This window comes from Ursus arctos, unplaced genomic scaffold (genome assembly GCF_023065955.2).
Source record: "Ursus arctos isolate Adak ecotype North America unplaced genomic scaffold, UrsArc2.0 scaffold_6, whole genome shotgun sequence".
NCBI classification, from domain to species: domain Eukaryota; kingdom Metazoa; phylum Chordata; class Mammalia; order Carnivora; family Ursidae; genus Ursus; species Ursus arctos.
Genome location: NW_026623078.1, coordinates 7,850,644 through 7,870,678, shown reverse-complemented (window position 1 = coordinate 7,870,678; position 20,035 = coordinate 7,850,644). Strand labels below are relative to the sequence as shown.

Here is a 20,035-nt window from a genome sequence, read left to right as displayed (position 1 = left end):
TATTTAAACTACTATTTACTGTTCTACTGTTGTTTATGCTTCCCTGTACAATTGTTAAATAGAGACCAAAAATAATTCCACTTTCAAGGACAATAGAAAGATTAAATTTTCATTTAAAATACTCATTTTAAGAAACAATGGCAGAAAGAAAACAATAAAATCTACAGAGGAAACACAAAACACACTTCTAAACTGATTAAGGGGTAAAATTAGTAGCATGAAGCTTGTTTAGGGGAGCTTCCTTTTGCTTCTTTGAGCATCACTGGTTTCAAGATTTAGTATATTCTCATCCACTGACATTTTATTCACCTTCCAGAAACCTAAGCGATCCCCAGGAGCAATTTTATTTTTCAAAATCATGAAATTATTATTAAGAACATCCCTTAAAAGAAGGCTTTCCAACCACAGCAATTAACAAGAGTTTCTGGACCTCAAACCCCAAAGGAAGCATGTAGCTCTTTAAAAGGGTGGCCTTTTTGAAGAGGGAAAATCAAAGGAAGGAAATTACTGCATAAGTTTCTTACCCAAGGAGAACTCTCACCACCACATATTTCCTGCTAAAAGAGCATCTGAAATGGTTCCTCAATAATAACCCTAACCCAACCCAGTCGACTTGCACTGAATAATTCCTAATGACTCCCTTCTACTGCACTTCTGTGTACTCTGGGTCACATCCAGCTGAAGCGAAGGCAAAGGTCTCCACAGGAGACTGAACACCTTAGTGTCACATCACACTGGAGTTTGACCTTGGCCCACTGTGTGACCCTGGGCCAATCACCTTCACCTCTAAGATGGGGGTGAGAACAGAGTCTTTTACTGACTCTTGTGAGGACTAAAAAAGACAAGAAAACCAAAGTGCAATGCATGGAAACTTTTTTTCTGTGAAATATTAAGTAATGGACATTCACACTCTCCCCCTCTTTGGTAAAGCGTTTTCACAGCACAACCCCATGCATGTCCCCTTAGACTTTGTGAGGCAAGGTCTATGTCCAGAGGTTCATAGAGAGCGTGGCCCTCACTTGCACTGGATGCAAGACTTGGGGCCAAATGATTTCCATTCTTCCTGCTAAAATTGAGCTCCCACAATTATCACTTACCATGTACAAAAATATACACCCAAATCTTATTGAGGAAAACTCTAAGATAAACCCAAGCAAACAACTAATGTCCATTTCACAAGTACTTATTATGAGCGTGTCATGTGCCAGGAAATACAATGGTGAACAAGAAACAGCACCTGCCCTCACAGAGCCTAACAATGGGGCAGACCAGTTTGAAATACTGGCCACCAGGCATTCTAATCAACGTCAACTTTTACTGATTGTCTACACCATGCAAAGGAATGTGACAATGACCAAGACAAGGTCTGTTATCTTGGTGTGAGTCAGAGCCAGGCACATGGTGCAGGCCAGCTTGAGAGAGCCATTCCAAGATTCCTCATAAGTCTTGATGTTTGTATATTATTACCAAAAAAATGGACATATTCAAACTCAGGCCTACAATGTCACTCTTATTTACATTAAAGTATACCTGTCTAGTAGGACACAGGTCAGCAGGAATCCTACAGAGTCCTGGGCGTGGGCATTGAAGTGAGCAGCACTATGACCACTGGGTGCCCATGTGGAGGAAGGGAGGAGATGACCCAGCAGTAACTGCAGGAGATAAAGGAAGCGGTGCTGGGTACAGGTGCCAGGAGTCTTAATGAAGCAGCATCTTAAGATTGGCCTATGAAGGAAAGGTGCGGCTTAAATAAGGCCCAGGGGAAAGGCAAAGTGTTCTAGGTCTAGGGCATGGCACATGCCTAAGTGGCGGGACTAAAGGCCACAAATGCAGCTCACTGGGAACTAGCAGGAGGGCTTGTAAAGGACTTCTGAATCCTGACTATGGGGTTAGTATTTGAGCATTTTGATTAAACTTGGCTTCCAGTATAAAAATTTTCAGTACTTAATCTGTTACCTTGAAAAAAAAAAGTTGACATTTAAAGAGTAACTATCATTTGGATCATTCTCGGAAATGCACCACCCCACACACAAAGTGCCCACCCCTCACTCTATCATGAAAGCTGACCAGACTTATCTTCAGTCTGGCTCCCAAAGGAGATAATGGAGACAGTCTTCCCTCCCTTCCTCATTCTAGTCCTTAGCCCCAGGCCTTTCCTGTTCTCTTCAGGGTTCCTAAATCTTGACCTGCCCTCAGAAACCCCCTCAAAGGTGGCTGCTATCAGCCCACAGCTCTCTGTATTAGGCACTTGCCAGTCAGTGTCTGCTTGGGTCACCCCTGGCTCTCCTGTGGTCCACGAGCTCTTGGAGGGAACCGTCTATTTTTACAGTCCTGGTGGAGCTGCCTGCAGGTATCAGAAATTAAGATTAGTTCCTAACTGGTTCTTTGTTCTCCTTCTCTCAATTGCTATAGAAGTTCCCAAATCTGTAGCCCTGCCCCAATCTCTCCCTCTATCTCAAATCCACTAGAGGTAGGTAAAACAGCAGGATCATCTTAACTTGATTTTTATTTTTATTATCTCTTCTTTTCTTCTCTGAAAATCCACAGAGGCCCTAATTTTCTCTTGGATTGATGCAGAATCCCTAAAAATAGGACATAAGGCTTTATCTAGTTGACTTTATACCCCAGTATATTCTGGTTTAGGATAAATCCCAAAAATCTAGCACAGAGCTAGCTCAGTGCCACAGCCATCAGCCAGGGGCACAGCACCAAGAGGCACTAAAGAATTACAGAATCAATGAGTGAATTATCTTTTCAATAAACCCTCTCATTTCCTCTTTTGCATATTATCTCCACAGATAACATCTTAACAGTTTGAAGAGAACTTTTCTTTCTGACAGGTCAGGATGTTTAAGGCATTTGTTCTCACTAACTTCTTTTATGAAATCTGAGATCAGCCAGTTAGGATCTAGTCACTTAAAACATTAACTGCTCCAGTACTTGTGCCTGTCTAGTTTTCTGTTCAAAGGGATGGAATTTAAGGTCAAAGATCATGTCAACTGCTTCCTTCTCATTCTGGGTACTCAGGTAGAGCCTTCTGTATATAGTGAGTACTGTTAAATGCTCTTCAATAAAATCTTCCCTTAAAGGGCCAGTCAACAGATCTAAATCAAATACCACCTACAAATTAGTCATTTTAGACGCAGAGATTAGTGGGTTTTAACAAGTGGGACACAAATATGAGTAGGATTTTGAACTGAAAGAATTTCCCCCCCCCCCACAAAAAATTTGGCTAGCTATATTTTCCATTTCTATAGGGGTAACACGTATTTTAGGAATTCTTTTCCCCCTCAGTATTTCCCTATCATATAAAAATAAAATCGTATAATAATCAACAATAAAAAGATAAAGTTCATACATAGAATTAAGACAGCAAAGTCATGTAACCTTTCTGCTCATTTGACCCACTAAACTGCTGCACAGGCCACGTGGGAAGACAAAGGTCAGGGCACATGCCTTAGGAGGAGAGAGTCACTGGACAAATAGCAGGGAGTGCTCTAGAGAGGAAGAAAGCACAGGCAGAGCTCCACATTCTGTTTAATGAGCATGCCTCAGCAGTTTTTTTTTTTGAAAATGGTAGTTTTTTTCCTTTAAATCCAGGCTATTTTTCAGGCTCTTTTTGCTTTAAGCAGTCAGTTTGGACACACAACTCCAAAAATACGTCAGAGAAACACAAAAGATATGATTGTTGTTTTTCTGCAAGCTTTTCTAAATGAGGCAGGTAGACAGAGCAGCGTTCCCCACACACTGATCCAACAGCATGTCTGTCTGACTGGACAGCTCTGAGGTCATCGGTCCACTTCATAGCCCTTGTAGGGAGTAGTGATTTTCCATCACTAGAAGCATGGATCAGATGAAATCTGTCAGCCAAGATCTAAAAGACTTCATGACTTAGCCCAAACACACAACTATTTTCCAACTGGCAAAAAAGTTATTTTCTATATTAGATATTGGAGGTATATAATAATAATTAATCATTTTAGCTTGAATTTTGGGAAGTAAATGTACTTTGTTAACGTTTATGAGAAGTATATTTTGTTAGAGTTTATGGGAGTTGCCACGAAACAAAGTAATTTGGGGGAAAATAAAAGAGACAATTTGTGTTTACTGGGCCACGGATGGATGACTGACAATGGATGATATCACTAATAGGCAATTATAACATCCAGCATTCCTAAGTGATTTAATCATTTGTTTTGAAGAAATATAGTTTCCAAAAGACCAAAAAGAAAATCTAAACATTTATTTGGGTAGCTGTGTGCCAAAATTAAATTATTATTATTATTATTTTTTAAAGATTTCATTTATTTATTCGACAGAGATAGAGACAGCCAGCGAGAGAGGGAACACAAGCAGGGGGAGCGGGAGAGGAAGAAGCAGGCTCATAGCGGAGGAGCCTGATGTGGGGCTCGATCCCACAACGCTGGGATCACGCCCTGAGCCGAAGGCAGACTCTTTAACCGCTGTGCCATCCAGGCGCCCCGCCAAAATTAAATTAAATATATAAGTAAAGAAATTAATCCCAAACTAAAAAAAAAAAAATCGAGTATTTAGTTACAAACCTAAAAATGGTATGGGTTCCAAAAAGTTTGTTTGTAAATGAATTATTTGCAATACTCAGTGCATTTCCTGTGGTAAAAACATTTCCTATGGGAATGTTATAGATCTAGTAGTAGGGATCCCCTTGTAACCCACAAAAAAGTAGATTAAGTCTTAGGAACACATACAACTATAAAGCATAATGGTAAAAGAACATGAACTTTACAGAGCCAAAGACTCGGGATTGCAGTAGCTCTGTCATTAACCAGTAGAACTGCCAGAAGAAGTTATGTGCTGTAGTCTCCAGCAAGAAGCCTCCCAGGGCAGCCTCTGTCTGGCCTGTAACACACCAGGAAAGCTGGCAGCTGGAGCAACTGTGCTGCCCCATAGGGAGGATTTCCCGTGATGGGGCACCCACTTGGATCCTGGTGTGCTCAGGTGGGAGGCTCATGTGTAGAGTTCACACTGAGGAAGACTACCATGGCCCTGATAGAGTTAATGCTGTCAGGTCAATATGTTGGGGCAGCGATACCATTTACTGTATCTACACAGTCTTTTTAGAAGCTTGTAATTCTAAACCGTAGGACTAAAATGAGGTTCAGCCTTAATAAAGATACATTTCATGTGAAACTTAAGCTTTTCACACATGTAGATATGCTTTCTAAATATCTGGGCAAACCTCCCCACCCCCAATCTATAACGCAATTGCATTATAATATAGCCACCCTTTCATAAATAAAAGGAAGCATTTGTTATAAGACAAATCTTCATGGATCTAAAATGTTCTTGTATCTATCTACCCAGGGCTTATAGGGGATCTTTCTATGAAATACATGTCTTTCAGGCAGAGCCATCACTCACCTGCACAGTACTATATGAAAGCCAGATGAGACACGGAGTTGTGGTCTCTGGGAATGCTGACTGCCTACATAGGTCCGTCAGAACAATACTCAATAAATGTTCACAATTTAGAATGACCATGGCTAGAATGTTCATTATGCAAACAACTGGAGGATGCCATCAATAACTGCTTCAAAACCAGAACATCATATATTCATCATGGGTTTTTTTTCTCTCAGATTCTGGTATAAGCTCAGATGTTACAATAATTAAGTAAAAAATTAACATCAAGAGAATTAATACACTATTGAAGGAAGGAGAGATTAAAATAAGATTGAGAAAATCCCAAATTCACTGTTTATGCTAATTCTCTATATGACTGGATAGTTTGATTAAAAATGTTTCTTCTTTTCCCTAACTTACAGATTTAGGATGATTAATGGAGATGTAATTGCCATAGTTTGGACCAGATCTACATACCATTCTATCCTGCTATCCAAAAACACATTTTAAGGTAGGGTACCATGAAACTTGACAGAGAACAAAACTTTCTTACTATGGAAAGCAAAAAGATATGACAACCTAAGAATTTGTTTAATGCTGATAAAATGTCCTTATACTAAGTTATATTTTCATTTACATAAACTGACTAATGTAAAACTATCTTATTTTTTAACTAGGAAAACATACAGAAAAAAAATCTTTAGAATTAAAGCACACATGCATAACATTTTTTATCTTCTTAACTTTCAATAAAATTAGGAATCACTAAAACTGCATTATTGTTTTTGTTGCCAATTTTTCTCCTAGAAGTACTTTATGAGCTTGATTCACCTCTGGCCTAGTTTTACAGGCAAACTCTAGGATCCTAGTTTATCGTCTTTAAAAATAAGAGATAAGAGGCATTTGGGTGGCTCAGTTGGTTAAACATCTGACTCTTGATTTTGGCTCAGGTCATGAGATCAGGTTTGTGAGATCGAACCCCACCTCTGGCTCCATGCTCATGGGGGAGTCTGCTGAAGAGTCTCTCTCCCTCTGCCCCTCCCTCCGCTTGTGCTCTTTCTCTCTCTCTCAAATAAATAAGTCTTAAAAATAAATAAATAAATAAATAAATAAAAGATAAAACACTAATAAAGGAACCAGTCATTGCAGCAAACTAGATGCTATTACAGAGTGTCCTCACCTTCCTCTGGTGGCCTTCTGTAGAACCTTCATTCCCATCAGGCTGCAGGACTTCCCTTCCAACTGTTGGTCCTTCAAGATGGCACCCTCAGAGTGCACTTCACTGAACATTCCATAGGCATCTTGCACGAGAAGGCAGACTCTACAAAAAAGTATTTACATTTTTTTAGGAGACAGTTTTTGATTCACTACAGAGGTCAGGATTTCCTTCTCCTTTACTAGAGATCCATTTTAATCATTTTCCTGAATGGGTAAATCAGGGTAGAGGAAGTTGAATTCAAACATGCACTTTTAGATTTGTACTTACAGGTGTTGGGACCACTATACACAAAATAAAGAAGGAAAGAGAATTTTCTTTTGGCATAAAACTAAACCCTGAGCCAAATGTGGTTTAAAAGCACACGAAGAAGATCATCCTTTCAAATAAAATATATTACCACTGCCCAAAAAGAGATTACCCTCTCTCCCCATTTTTATCCTGTCTGTTATAACAGGAAACACTTCTATTTTGTATGGATGTTCAACACTGAGAAAAGCCTCAATGGAACATTATGATGAAAACAACATTAATAAGGGGCTTTCTCTGAGAAGGCACATATTTACAGACATGCATATCCCACAAGGATAAAAACCAGCATCTCTGCTGGCAGCAACACAGACATGATGGATATCCAATGACATGATGGGATTCCCCCCAACTTTTAAGTTCAAAGGGTAGTACTTATAAAAACCTATTTATGATTGAATCTCCAATCCTTTCACTTCATAATTCAGGTACATGAAGTCTTATTTATTATGAAATGACACATTCTCAGAAAATATTTACTGAAGCCTGAAAAAAATTAGGCAGTAAATAACACCACCAAAAAGACTGAGGAACAAAACTATTTTACGGATGAGGGTGTATAGGAAAGTATATGGTGAGAAAGAACATATGACAAATGATGAACGAATGAATGCTAAATCTGAAGCAATGAACTTTTTAAAAAAAGATTTTACTTATTTATTTGTCAGAGAGAGAGAGAGAGAGAGAGAGAGAGTGCATGCACAGCAGGGGGAGCAGTACACAGAGGGAGAAGCAGGGGACCACTGAACAAGAAGCCCAATCTGGGACTCTATCCCAAGACCCTGGGGATCATGACCTGAGCCTAAGACAGACGCTTAACCAACTGAGTCACCCAGGTGTCCATGCAACAATGAACTTTAAATAATGCTTAGAAGCTAGACTTCCCAATTAATTCTCCCAGGTCCACAGCCCCCCCCCCACCCCCGCCAATTCACAAAAGGCGCAAAGGTAAATCCTGTCTGAAGGAAATCACCTTTAATTTTAGCCTGGTGTTGGGTATTAAGGAAGGCACATATTGCATGGAGCACTGGGTGTTATACACAAACAATGAATCATGGAACACTACATCAAAAACTAATGATGTACTGTATGGCGACTAACATAACGTAAAAAAATAAAAAAATAATAATTTTATCATTAGCTGTCATGGAGTAAAATCAAATAAAAATGTGCTTGAATAAAAATCGCTAGTATAGGGGTGGCTGGGTGGCTCAGTTGGTTAAGCATCTGCGTTTGGCTCAGGTCATGATCTCAGGGTCCTGGGATCCAGTCCTGTATGGGGCTCCCTGCTCAGCAGGAAGTCTGCTTCCCTCTCCCTCTCCCTTTCCCAACTGTTTCTGCTCTCTCTGTCTCTCAAATAAATAAATAAAATCTTAAAAAAAAAATCACTAGTACAAGGAAACAAATCACTCTGTGGAAAGAGTAAAACAAAACAAAACAAAAACAAAAACAAAAAATAGATCTCCAGAGGACTTGACATATTAGAATTAAAAGATATGAAATACTGAATAACTATTTTAAAAAGGTAAAATCACAAAGATAAAATACAAAACAAAAATCTATACAGTGTGACTTGGCAGATTTGAAGAATGAAATAGAACTTTCAAAAAGGAAACACTACATTTATTGAAATAAAGAAGTTATTAAAAAGGTGTAAACAAATGGTTACATGTACCTGAAGAGTGTATATATGTGAACTGGGTTATAAATTTGAGTAAATAACCTAGAATGCGTAATGAGATAAAAAACATGAGAGAAAACAGAAGTACAGAAGATAGAATGAGAAAGTCTAACATTTGTCTAATAGGAATTTCAGAAGAACAAAATAGAGGAAGGAGAAGCAATAATTTAGTAAGTGCAAATTTTCTCCCCAACTGATGAAAAAAATGAATCCAAAGATACAGGAAGAGAAATAAATATCAAGCAGGACAACTAAAAGGAAACCCATCCTAGGACACATACTGTAATAAAACTAGAGAACATCAAACACAATGAGAAGATTCTAAAAGCAAAAAGGGTGAAAAGTCCATCCGCAAAGGAATAAAAATTTGATTTACACCAGTCTCCTCAAAAGCAATGAATGAAGCCGATGATAGTGAAATATTTTCAGAATTATGGAAGCCATTTCAAAACTGTATCAGCAAAACTATCTTTCATGAATGATGGTAAAATAAAGGCATTTTTAAATAAAGAAACACTAGGCACATTTTCCACCTATAGAGCCTGATATATGTACTAGTTATTAGGATAATTACTAAAATAATTTCTAAATTATGCATTTTAGGAAGAAGGAACTTATTCTGGAAAAAAGGTCTAAGATACAAGAACTACTTTTCATCAATACAAACAAATCAAAACAAAACAGTAGGATAAAATAACACCAACACCAATAATATCAACTAATGCAGGGGGAGCTAAAAAACTGGAAATGGAGAGCAAGTAGGTCAAATGGGGTAATGAACTTCAAATGGTCCCATGTGGTCATATCGCCCAGAGCAGGATGAAGATATTAACTCCAGACTTCACTGAGTATTTACATCTGGTAAAATTTCAACGATAACCACGAAAAGAACAGAAATATGGTGTATAACTTCCAAATTACTAGATGGAAAAAAAAATGGAATGAGAAATATAGGCAAAAACAAGCAAAGAAAAAAGTCTCAGAAAATGCAAAGAAAAAGCACCAAAAAAGGCAGAAAAATGTAACGTAATAAGTATGATGGTAGACACAAATCTATGTACATTTGAAATGGAATAAAAATGATTTAAACTTGTCAATTAAAAGGCAGAGTTTGCCACGTTCAGTTTGAACGAAAAAAAAAAAATAAAAATGATGTTGACAGGAAACTTCTTAAAACAGAGGAAGGTTCAAAGGGTGAAAAAAAAATGTTTTAGGCAAATATTAACTAAAAAAAAGCTGAGGAGGTGGTTTTGAGACTAAATTAAAGAGATTCCAGGAGAGAAAGCATTATTAAGGGTAAAAAGGTCACTAATACTGATTTTTAAAAAGCTTTATTTACCAGGAAGACATATAATTCTAAATCTGTATGCTCTCAGCCTTGAAATATATAAAGTATAAACTGACAAAACTACAGGGAGAAGAACAAATCCAACATTATTGTGGGAGATTTCAACCCACCCCTGCCAAGTGTTAAGTTAATCTGAGGAAAATATTAGTAAAGACTTGGAAAACTTACAAATACCTAACAAGTTTGATTTGTTGGGTAGGCAATTAGAAAAACTGCCCACAATTAGAGAAAGTGCACTCTCAAACACACATAGGACATTTATAAAATGTGACCAGACACTGGGCCATAAGTCAGGTCTCAATGAATTCCAAAGAATCAGTATTGTATGGGACACATTGTATGTCTACAATATAACTAAATGAGAAATCTAACAAAATATATATAGTTTAAAAAATCTTCCACTTTGAAATTTTACAACATCCTTTTCAACCCATGGGTCAAATATGAAATCATAGTAGAAAAGAGTATTTTGAACAAGTTGATAAAAATACCACATGCCAAAATTTCTGGATTACAATGATTCAGGGAATTTGCAATCTTAAATATAGTAAAACATGATCACTTTTCCTTTTCTATATAGATCTTTAAATTAGTTTTCTTCATTCCCCCTTCTGATTACCCCCCTTTCTTTATCCCTTTCTTTACATCAAAACATAAATAAATAAATAAATAAATAAATAAATAAATAAATAAATAAAATTAGTTTTCTATGTACTTATCATAAATTCTACACCTCAGCCAATTACCAAAATGTTCCTTCAGGGTGGTGAACCTCACATGTACTGTGCCTTGATGAGGCTCTCCTGGAGCCTCTGCCTCACTCCAGTCTGGACTGGTTAGCATAGTAGTCGTCCAGTATTTCCTGTCAGAAAATCTGAGGGATTTACTTTGCTGCTTTAGAATTTTAGATCTCCTATTTTCTATATCCTATGTCTTCCTTTCTTACTTGACTTCAAGTTAGTAGCTCACAGCTTCTAGGTCCCTAAGCAGGGGCAATTAGGAGCTAAAATCATTGAAACCATTCATGAAATTGTCAATAATCTATCCTCAAACTTTATGGGCAGTTTGGCTGGGTATAGATTTCTAGATTGGAAATAATTTTTCTATTCCAAGTTCAATACTGCTTTTGTCTTCCTCCTTTCTCTACAGGAGCTGAGCTTTGTTCTAGTTCCCAGGGCACTGACAACACTGCATGGTGATATTCCTCGGTACAGATCTATTTCTATGTACTGGGTGAGTAATATCCTTGGTGGGTCCCTTCACTGTGGAATCATATCTACTCTGTCATTTCATTGATATTTCCTCTCTATTTTTTCTCTTCTTTCATTCTGGTTATTGGACATCCTGGACCAGTTAAGTTTATTAACTTTTCTCTCCTATTTTCCACTTCTTTCTGGCAGTTCCTTCAACTTTGTCTTCCAATGCTTCTAATTAGGTTTTTCATAATTTCTACTTTTATATGTTTAACTTGTAAGAGTTCTCTTTTAAGCTCTGAAAGATGTTTTCTTTCCCCCTGATAATTTCCTCTTTCATTTTGTGGTTGCACTATCTGTAACTTCATTTAAGAAGCTTTCTTTAGGCCCCTGCTGTCTGTTCCCACTTAAGAACAGAGCTCTAACAAGCTTCCTGGACTCACCATGGGTAGGAGGAAGAACTCATCAACCATGAACAACACACGGGCAAATAGGCTGGGCCATTTTATGGCTGGGGAATCTCAGAGGTTAATATCTTCACATCTCCTCTTGATGAGAAAATTCCTCAGAAAAGACTATGTTTACCTTGGCACAGCACTATATGCCAGGGTAAGGGAGAAATGACCACTCAGCATTGCGGAGTAAGTGAATAGGACATGATCAATTCCTGGAGAGACTTGGAACTAATCATTCACTTCCCCTCCCCTTTTCTTCTTCGTTCCTTCCTTCCTTCTTCCCTCCCTTCCTTCCTTCTTCCCCCCCTTCTTCCTCCCTCCCTTCCTTTTTTCTTTCTTTCTTTCTTTCTTTCTTTCTTTCTTTCTTTCTCTCTCTCCCTCCCTCACTCTCTCTCTCACTTTTTTTTCTTTCTTTCTTCCTTCCTTCCTTCCTTCCTTTCTTTCTTTTTCAGAAAGAATCTTAAGCTGGGTGTGTAGCCTGAGGACAGGCTCAGTTTCATGACCGACCATGAGATCATGACCTGAGACAAAATCAAGAGTTGGTCACTTAACCAACTGAGGTACCCAGGTGTCCCTGTTTTTCTTATTTTAGTCCTTTCATCTGCTACCAGAGGTAATAGGAAAACTGGAAACACTAAAAAATAAATAAATAAATAAATAAATAAATTCCTTAACTGCTGTCGCACATTATACACAAAAATTAACTCAAAATAGATCATAGACCCAAATAAAAAATTAAAACGTGAGAAGAAAATACAGTAGAGAAATCGTTGCAACCTTGGGATAGGTAAAAAATCAATTATTTTGAAATTATCAAAATTAAAACTTCTCTTCAAAAGATGCTATTAAGAAAATGAATAAGATGTGGTCCATATATACAATGGAATATTACTCAGCTATCAAAAAGAACGATTTCTCAACATTTGCTGCAACATGGATGGCACTGGAGGAGATAATGCTAAGTGAAATAAGTCAAGCAGAGAAAGACACAATTATCATATGGTTTCTCTCATCTATGGAACATAAGAACTAGGAAGATTGGTAGGGGAAGAAAGGGATAAAGAAAGGGGGGGTAAACAGAAGGGGGAATGAAGCATGAGAGACTATGGACTCTGAGAAACAAACTGAGGGCTTCAGAGGGGAGGGGGTGGGGGAATGGGATAGGCTGGTGATGGGTGGTGGGGAGGGCACGTATTGCATGGTACCTGGGTGTTATACGCAACTAATGAATCATCAAACTTTACATCAAAAACCAGGAATGTACTGTACTGTATGGAGACTAACATAATATAATAAAAAAATATTTAAAAAATAAATAAACAAACAAACAAACAAACAAATAAATAAATAAATAAACAAATAAATAAAAAAGAAAATGAATAGGCAAACCACAAACTAGGAGAACATATTTACTAAATATACATCTGACAAAGGACTTGTATTTGGATTACATAAAGAACTATAGAACTTATAATTGATAATAAAAATAATAATACTCTATATTATAAGAATAGAAAGACAAACAATCCTATCAAAAAATGGAGTAAAGATACAAAACATCACAAATTCCATTTCTATGGATTATCTTGACTAGTTAAATCCACAGAGACAGAACACAAATGATGGTTGCTAGGGGGTAGGTGGAGGCAGACATAAGGAGTAACTGTTTCTCTGTATGGCATTTTCTTTTGGACTAAAATATTTTGGAACTAGAAGGAAGTGGTGATTACATAATACCATAAGCTTTATATTATGTGAATCTCATTTTATTGGAAAACAAAATGGACAAAAGATAAGAATAAACATTTCATTAAAGAACATACACATGTGGCCAATAAACACATAAAAAGATGCACAACACCATTAGTCATAAGGGAAATGCAAGTTAAAACCACAATGAAATACCACTACACATACACTGGAAAGGGTAAAATAAAAAAGGTGGATGGTATTAAGTTTTGTTGAGGATATGGAAGAAATGAAACTATCAGATTTTAGGTGGATGTGTATATGTTATAGCCACTTTAGAAAAAACTTTGGCGGTTTCTAGTAAAGTTAGACATATACTTATCACATGGCTAGCCATTCTACTCTAGGATTTTTCCAAAAGAAATAAAATCATATGTCCACACAAAACTTGTAGACAGATGTCTATAGTAGCTTTATTAAATAATAGCCCAGGGCACCTGGGTGGCTCAGTTGGTTAAGCTTCTGTCTTCAGCTCAGGTCATGATCCCAGGGTCCTGGGATCCAGACCCACCCTGCTGAGCAGGGAGCCCATTTTTCCCTCTCCTTCTGCCTGCCACTCCCCCTGCTTGTGCTCTCTCTCTCTCTCTGTGTCAAATAAATAAATAAAATATTTTTAAAAAATAAATAAATAATAGCTCCAAACTGGAAACAAGACAAGTGTTCAGTAATAGCCGAATGGATAAATAAATTGTGATATATCTTTACAGTGGAATACTACTCAGCAGTGAAAAGGAACAAGCTACTGATACACAGATGACTCTTGAAAACATTGTGCTGTGTGGGAAAAAAACATGAAAAATATATAAAAGGCAAAGTAAATCGACAGTAATAGCAAGCAGATCTGTTGCTGCCTGCAACTGGGGCCGGGAGAGACTGACAGCAGAGGGTATGGGAAACTTTTGGGGTTATGGAAATAATCTATGTCTTCACTGTGGTTGGTATTAGGTGGTAGATATATTTGTCAAAACCCACTGCTTAAATGGGTGCATTTTATTGTATGTATGTAAACTGTATTGCATGTAAATTATACCTTCAAAAGGTTGGTTAAAGAAAAAAAGGGTGGGGTGCCTGGGTGACTCAGTCAGTTGGGCTCGGACTCTTGATTTTGGCTCAGGTCATGGTCTCACGGTCCTGGGATTGAGGCCTGCATCTCTCTCGCTCTCCTTCTGCTTCTGCCCCACTCTCTCTCTCCAAAATAAATAAACACATCTTTAAAAAAATAATAAAGAAAAAAGGGTATAGGAGACAACTTAAAGAAGATTCCACAGGATAATCATAGGATAATTATGGAGAAAAGACAGGAAAACTTATAGGTACCTCTGGTTCCAACTCTTTGTGCTAAAAACTGGCAAACAATGGGGAAGAATCAAATGCTTAAAAATCCATTAGAAAAATATTATGCTTTGCAAAGAAGCATTTCCCCTTGTCATTATACACGGACTTTCAAAGGAAAACTGTGATATCATCTAAGCACATGTTTTCTTGTGCATCTTCGACAAATACTGAAAACCACTTACTTTTAGAGACAGCTCTCAGAGTATGAAATTATGAATATATTTGGATATTTTTTTAAAAATACATTATTGATGTTTCATGAAACAAAACTTAAAATCTTACTCTTTTGATGAAATCTTCTCCAACATAAGGAACCACATAAAAATTACTAATTCCAGCCTGAAAACATGAGGGTTGAAACTGCTCCCATGTTCTCTATCTGAGCTACAGCAGGCTCTCAATAAATACTCCTTCCATGTCTGAGAGAACGAATGAGGCTCTGTTGTGAACACACGCAGCAAACTCACATAATACCTAATTGCACAGTGTTCACAGAAATATTCATTCATATATTCACTCACTAATGCATTCGTTTGAAGCTTATTTGGCTTATACTTTATAGGATATGTAAGGAGGAAAGGGGTCAAATAAAAATGTAATAGAGAATCAAATAAAACATTGAGCAACATTAACACCTAACACTAATATAATGTATTATGGCTAATTACAGCATTCTCATATTATCTACTAAATCCTTCAACTGAGGAAACTAGGCATTATTGACAGATGAGGAGAGTGAGCTCAGAATGTTTATAAAGTCTACCCAAGATAGTAAGGAGGGAGGAGAATCAGGTCTTAAATACAAGGCACTCAATTTGGTATTTTTGTGCCATAATATCACATTACAGTAACAAGTTATAGGAATGTAGAAGACTGATTAATTTTTCAGAGTGGAACTGGAGACAGCATCCCAGAGCAACTAGCATTCTAGTCTGCAGGGCAAGCACCAAGAAGGCAACAAGGAATAAATTCATGGCAAACTTCATGATGACCATAAATCCAGAGTACCTAAATCTAATCTTTATAGAGGGGCAATGAGTTTTTCCACTGCAAAGTCAAACTATTTAAGATATACATAAATTGTAACTAGTCCATAATGAGGCCACTTATCCAAAATAACTTTATCCACTCTGTAAGTTTCAAAAGATACATTTATTTATTGATTTATAGAGAAAAAGGAGAGGAGGTGCAGAGGAAGAGGGAGAAAGAGAATCTTAAGTAGGCTCCATGCCCAGCACCGAGTCCAACGCAGGGCTCAATCTCACAACCCTGAGATCATGACCTGAGCTGAAATCAAGAGTTGAACACGTAACTGACTGATCCACCCAGACACCCCAAAAAGATACTTTAAATGTTTGACAAGAATCATATTAGAATATTAAGGTCAGAATGTAAGGAATTTATGCTAAATTATCATTTTAAAGGCTGCTAATGTAAATAAATAAAGGAATATAAGGAAATAAAATAAAATAAGGAAATAAAAGGAAATACTCTTAAATCACTTGAAAACAATTTTATTAACTGTTTGATACTGTATGACTTTAATCAGAATCCCAAGTGGGAAAGAATGAAAGATTACTCTTTCATAATATTGTCCTATTTAAAACAGTATGCCATGTGAACGCAAGGATGAAAGTATACATTTTTGTGTTGAATTTATAATGTCTTTTTTGGTCCACAGACCATTTCATACCATAGCCTCCTGGAGGGAAGTACTTCAATGTTTTTTTTCCTCATTTCCTAATTACCCCATCACTTGACTTGCTTCTCTGCTCCATGTTTAACTAGGGAGGTTGAGGCAGAACCTTGGGGAATCAGGCTTCATTTCCTAAGGAGGAAGCCTCAGGCTTCCTGTAAGAGTGGCCCTGTAACAGCTCAATTAATGACTGCTTGACTATACTGATGCATCCAGCACTGTTTTTTGTAAGCATTGTTGTTTGTTAATGTATGCAAAAGTCAAGATGAATATAAAGATCTCCATGGATCTGCTTTATAAAACTAGAGAGAATTTTTGATTGCTTGTGTTGAAAAGGGAGAGATGAGGAATTAGCTAGTACCTTTTCCTTAAATCTGTTATGATATTTGCCTTTATCTCAAATAGCCAAGGAATGCTGCTCTTGTTTATTCTTCTGCCCTAGAGAAGAGGTATTAATACTTCTTTCTCCCTCTTCTGTTCATGCCTGGCCCCACACACTCCCCCACCTTGTCCTGTTCACACAGCTGAAGCTCAGGAGCTCAGTGGGTCAGGCCTGAGGTGGAGTCACTGTCCTCATTGGTCCAAATGACCTGGAACTGTGTCATTCAACAGACAGTCCAAACCAGAGTTAGCTCATCGCCAGCACACAAAGAATCCCACCCTCTTGTTGCTGCTTCCTGCTTAGTAAATATTATCTCCTACAATCAGGGCTAGTGTGACAGGTCTGAACAGAAAAGGGCCCCCTGATCAATTTATTTTTCCTGAATCACCAGGAAAATTCCCCATATTCCCCATAAATAACATCATATTCAAAGGAACATAAATGGCTTCCCGGGGAGGAAAGAAATATCATGTTAGTAACTCTGGGACCCTAAAAAAGTTACTTATTGAATGAACTTGAATTTACTCATCTTAACATAGGAATAAAAGAACCTAACTGAGAGGGCTGTTGTGAGCATTCGAGCAACGATACAGGACTCAGCACAGTGGCTGGCACAAATACATCAATCTTTCCTTTGCAGGGTCCTTAGGCCAATTTTATGATATAATTTTCTCCATACAGTTCTTGAACATCTTTTGTTAGATTTATGGCTAGATCACTTATGACTTTGTTTGATATTTTAAATAGTTTTTTTGTTTGTTGGTTGCTCTGTTGCTGGTGAACAGAAATACAGTTGAGTTCTGTATTGAACTTTTGTAATCCATCAATCTTATTAAAATTATTTGTAATACTTTTTATGAAGTTTTACATAATCATTTCATCTATGCATAATGACAACTTTGCTTCAGCCTTTCCAATCCTTATGTTTTTTTTTATTACATCTTTTCTGGCTGTACTATAGGACCTACAGCACAATGCTGAAGAGAAGCCAATGACATTGAGCATCCTTATCTTGATTTTGAATAAAATGTCTTCAGTGTTTCACAATTATGATACGCTGTAGGGTTTTTTGGTTGATATCCTTCATCAGGTTAAACATTCTTAGTTTGCTGAAAAATATTTTTAATCATGAATGGGTGTTGGACCTTATCAAATGCATTTTCCGTATTAATTGAAATGACTATATGTTCTTATCTCCTCTGCTAATGTTGTAAATGACAATTATACCTTTTTAAGTTACTTTTTTAAAAAGGATTTTATTTATGTATTTGAGAGAGAGAAAGCATAAGCAGGAGGGGCAGAGGGAGAGGGAGAAGCAGACTCCCCACTGAGCAGGGAGCCCAACGCGGGGCTCAATCCCAGGACCCTGGGATCATGACCTGAGTCGAAGGTAAATACCTAACTGACTGAGCCACCCACGTACCCCTAGAGCTTTTCAAGTTAAAGCAATTTTTTTACTCCTAGGATAAAGCCAAGATCCTATTTGCTATATTTTGTTTAGGAGTTTTCTATGTTCATGAGTGATAATGACCTTTAATTTTAATTTTTCAAACTAGATTTAATTTTTTTTTAGTTTTTTAAAAATTTTTTATTATGTTACGTTAGTCACCATACAGTACATCCTTAGTTTTTGATGTAGTGTTCCATGATTCATTGTTTGTGTATAACACCCAGGGATAGGCCAGTGATGGGCACATATTGCATGGAGCACTGGGTATTACTTCTTCTATCAAGACTATTTATAGTAGTTTCATACAATCAGTTGACATGGATTCTTTTTTCTTTGAAAAATCTTTATAAGATTTGAACGACCTGCTTTTCGAAAGTTTGAAATAATTTAGTAATAAAATGAATTGAATCTAGTGTTTTTCTGGGAAGATTTTTAACTATCAACTCAATTTCTCTAATGATAATTGGGCTATTTGGGTTTTCTAATTTTTAATTGAGACATTTGGTTAAGATATATTTTCCTAGGGATTTGTCCATTTGGTCTACATTTTTAATTAATTTATTAATTTATTAAGATTTGTAGTATATATGTATATTTTTGTTAAGTTTTTATTTTAATTCCAGTATAGTTAACATACAGTGTTATATTAGTTTCAGGTGTATAATTAGTGATTCAACAATTCTTACAACACCGGAGCTCATCACAAGGACACTCCTTAATCCCCACCACCTATTTAACCCATCTCCCCATCCACCTACCCTCTGGTAACCATCAGTTCTCTATAGTTAAGAGTCTGTTTCTTGGTTTCTCGCTCTCTTTTTTTTCCTTTGCTCATTTGTTTCGTTACTGAAATTACACATACAAGTGAAATAATATGGTATTTGTCTTTCTCTGCCTTATTGCGCTTACATAATATTCTCTAGCTCCAGGCACGTTGTTGCAAATGATGAACAAAAGAGTTCTTTCTTTTTTATGGCTGAATAATATTCCACTGTGTGTGTGTGTTTGCATATCTTTATCCATTCACCTACTGATGGACACTTGAGCTGCTTCCATAATTTGGGTATTGTAAATAATGTTGCAAAAAACATAGGAGTCCATGTATCCCTTTGAATTAGTGTTTTTGTATTTCTGGGGTAAATACCCAGTAGTGTGATTACTGGATCATAGGGTAGCTCTATTTTTAACTTTTTAATGAAATTCCATACTGTTTTCCACAGTGGCTGTACCAGTGTGCATTCCCACCAAGAGTGCATGATAGTTCCTTTTTCTCCACATCCTCGCCAACACTTGTTTCTCGGCTTTTTTATTTTAGCCATTCTGACAGGTGTGAGGTGATATCTCACTGTAGTTTTGATTTGCATTTTCCCGATGATCAGTGATGTTGAGCATCTTTTCATATGTCTATTGGCCATCTGTTTGTCTTTGGAGAAATTTCTGTTCCTGTCTTCTCCCATTTTTTAATTGCATTATTTGTTTTTTGGGTATTGAGTTGTGTTGATTCTTTATATATTTTGGATATTAACCCTTTATTAGATATATCATTTACAAATATCTTCTCCCATTCAGTAGGTTACCTTTTAGCTTTGTTGATGTTTCCTTCACTGTGCAGAAGCTTTTTATTTTGGTGTATTCCCAATAGTTTTGCTTTTATTTCCCTTGCCTCAGGAGACATATCTAGAAAAATGTTGTTATAGCTGATTTCAGAAAAATTACTGCCCATGTTCTTTTCTAGGATTTTTTTTTGGTTTCAGGTTTCACATTCTTTTTTTTTTGTTTCAGGTTTCATATATTTCATCCATTTTGAATTTATTTTTGTGTATAGTGTAAGAAGAGGTC

The 20,035-nt window shown here is 36.9% G+C and overlaps 1 protein-coding gene across 5 annotated transcripts in view; it reads right to left on the bottom strand.

Moving 5' to 3' along the window:
- The window catches only part of SPIDR (scaffold protein involved in DNA repair), a 478,698-nt gene that overhangs the window by 66,855 nt on the left and 391,808 nt on the right, over positions 1-20,035 (bottom strand). For 4 of the 5 annotated variants that reach the window (XM_057307781.1, XM_044390348.3, XM_026516505.4 and 1 more), the window contains one exon: positions 6,563-6,703. In XM_057307781.1, coding sequence (XP_057163764.1) covers positions 6,563-6,703 — 141 coding nt within the window. Of the gene's footprint in view, positions 1-1,530; positions 1,726-6,562; positions 6,704-20,035 lie in introns of all 5 variants that reach the window. The other variant, XM_057307780.1, reaches the window with a different exon arrangement.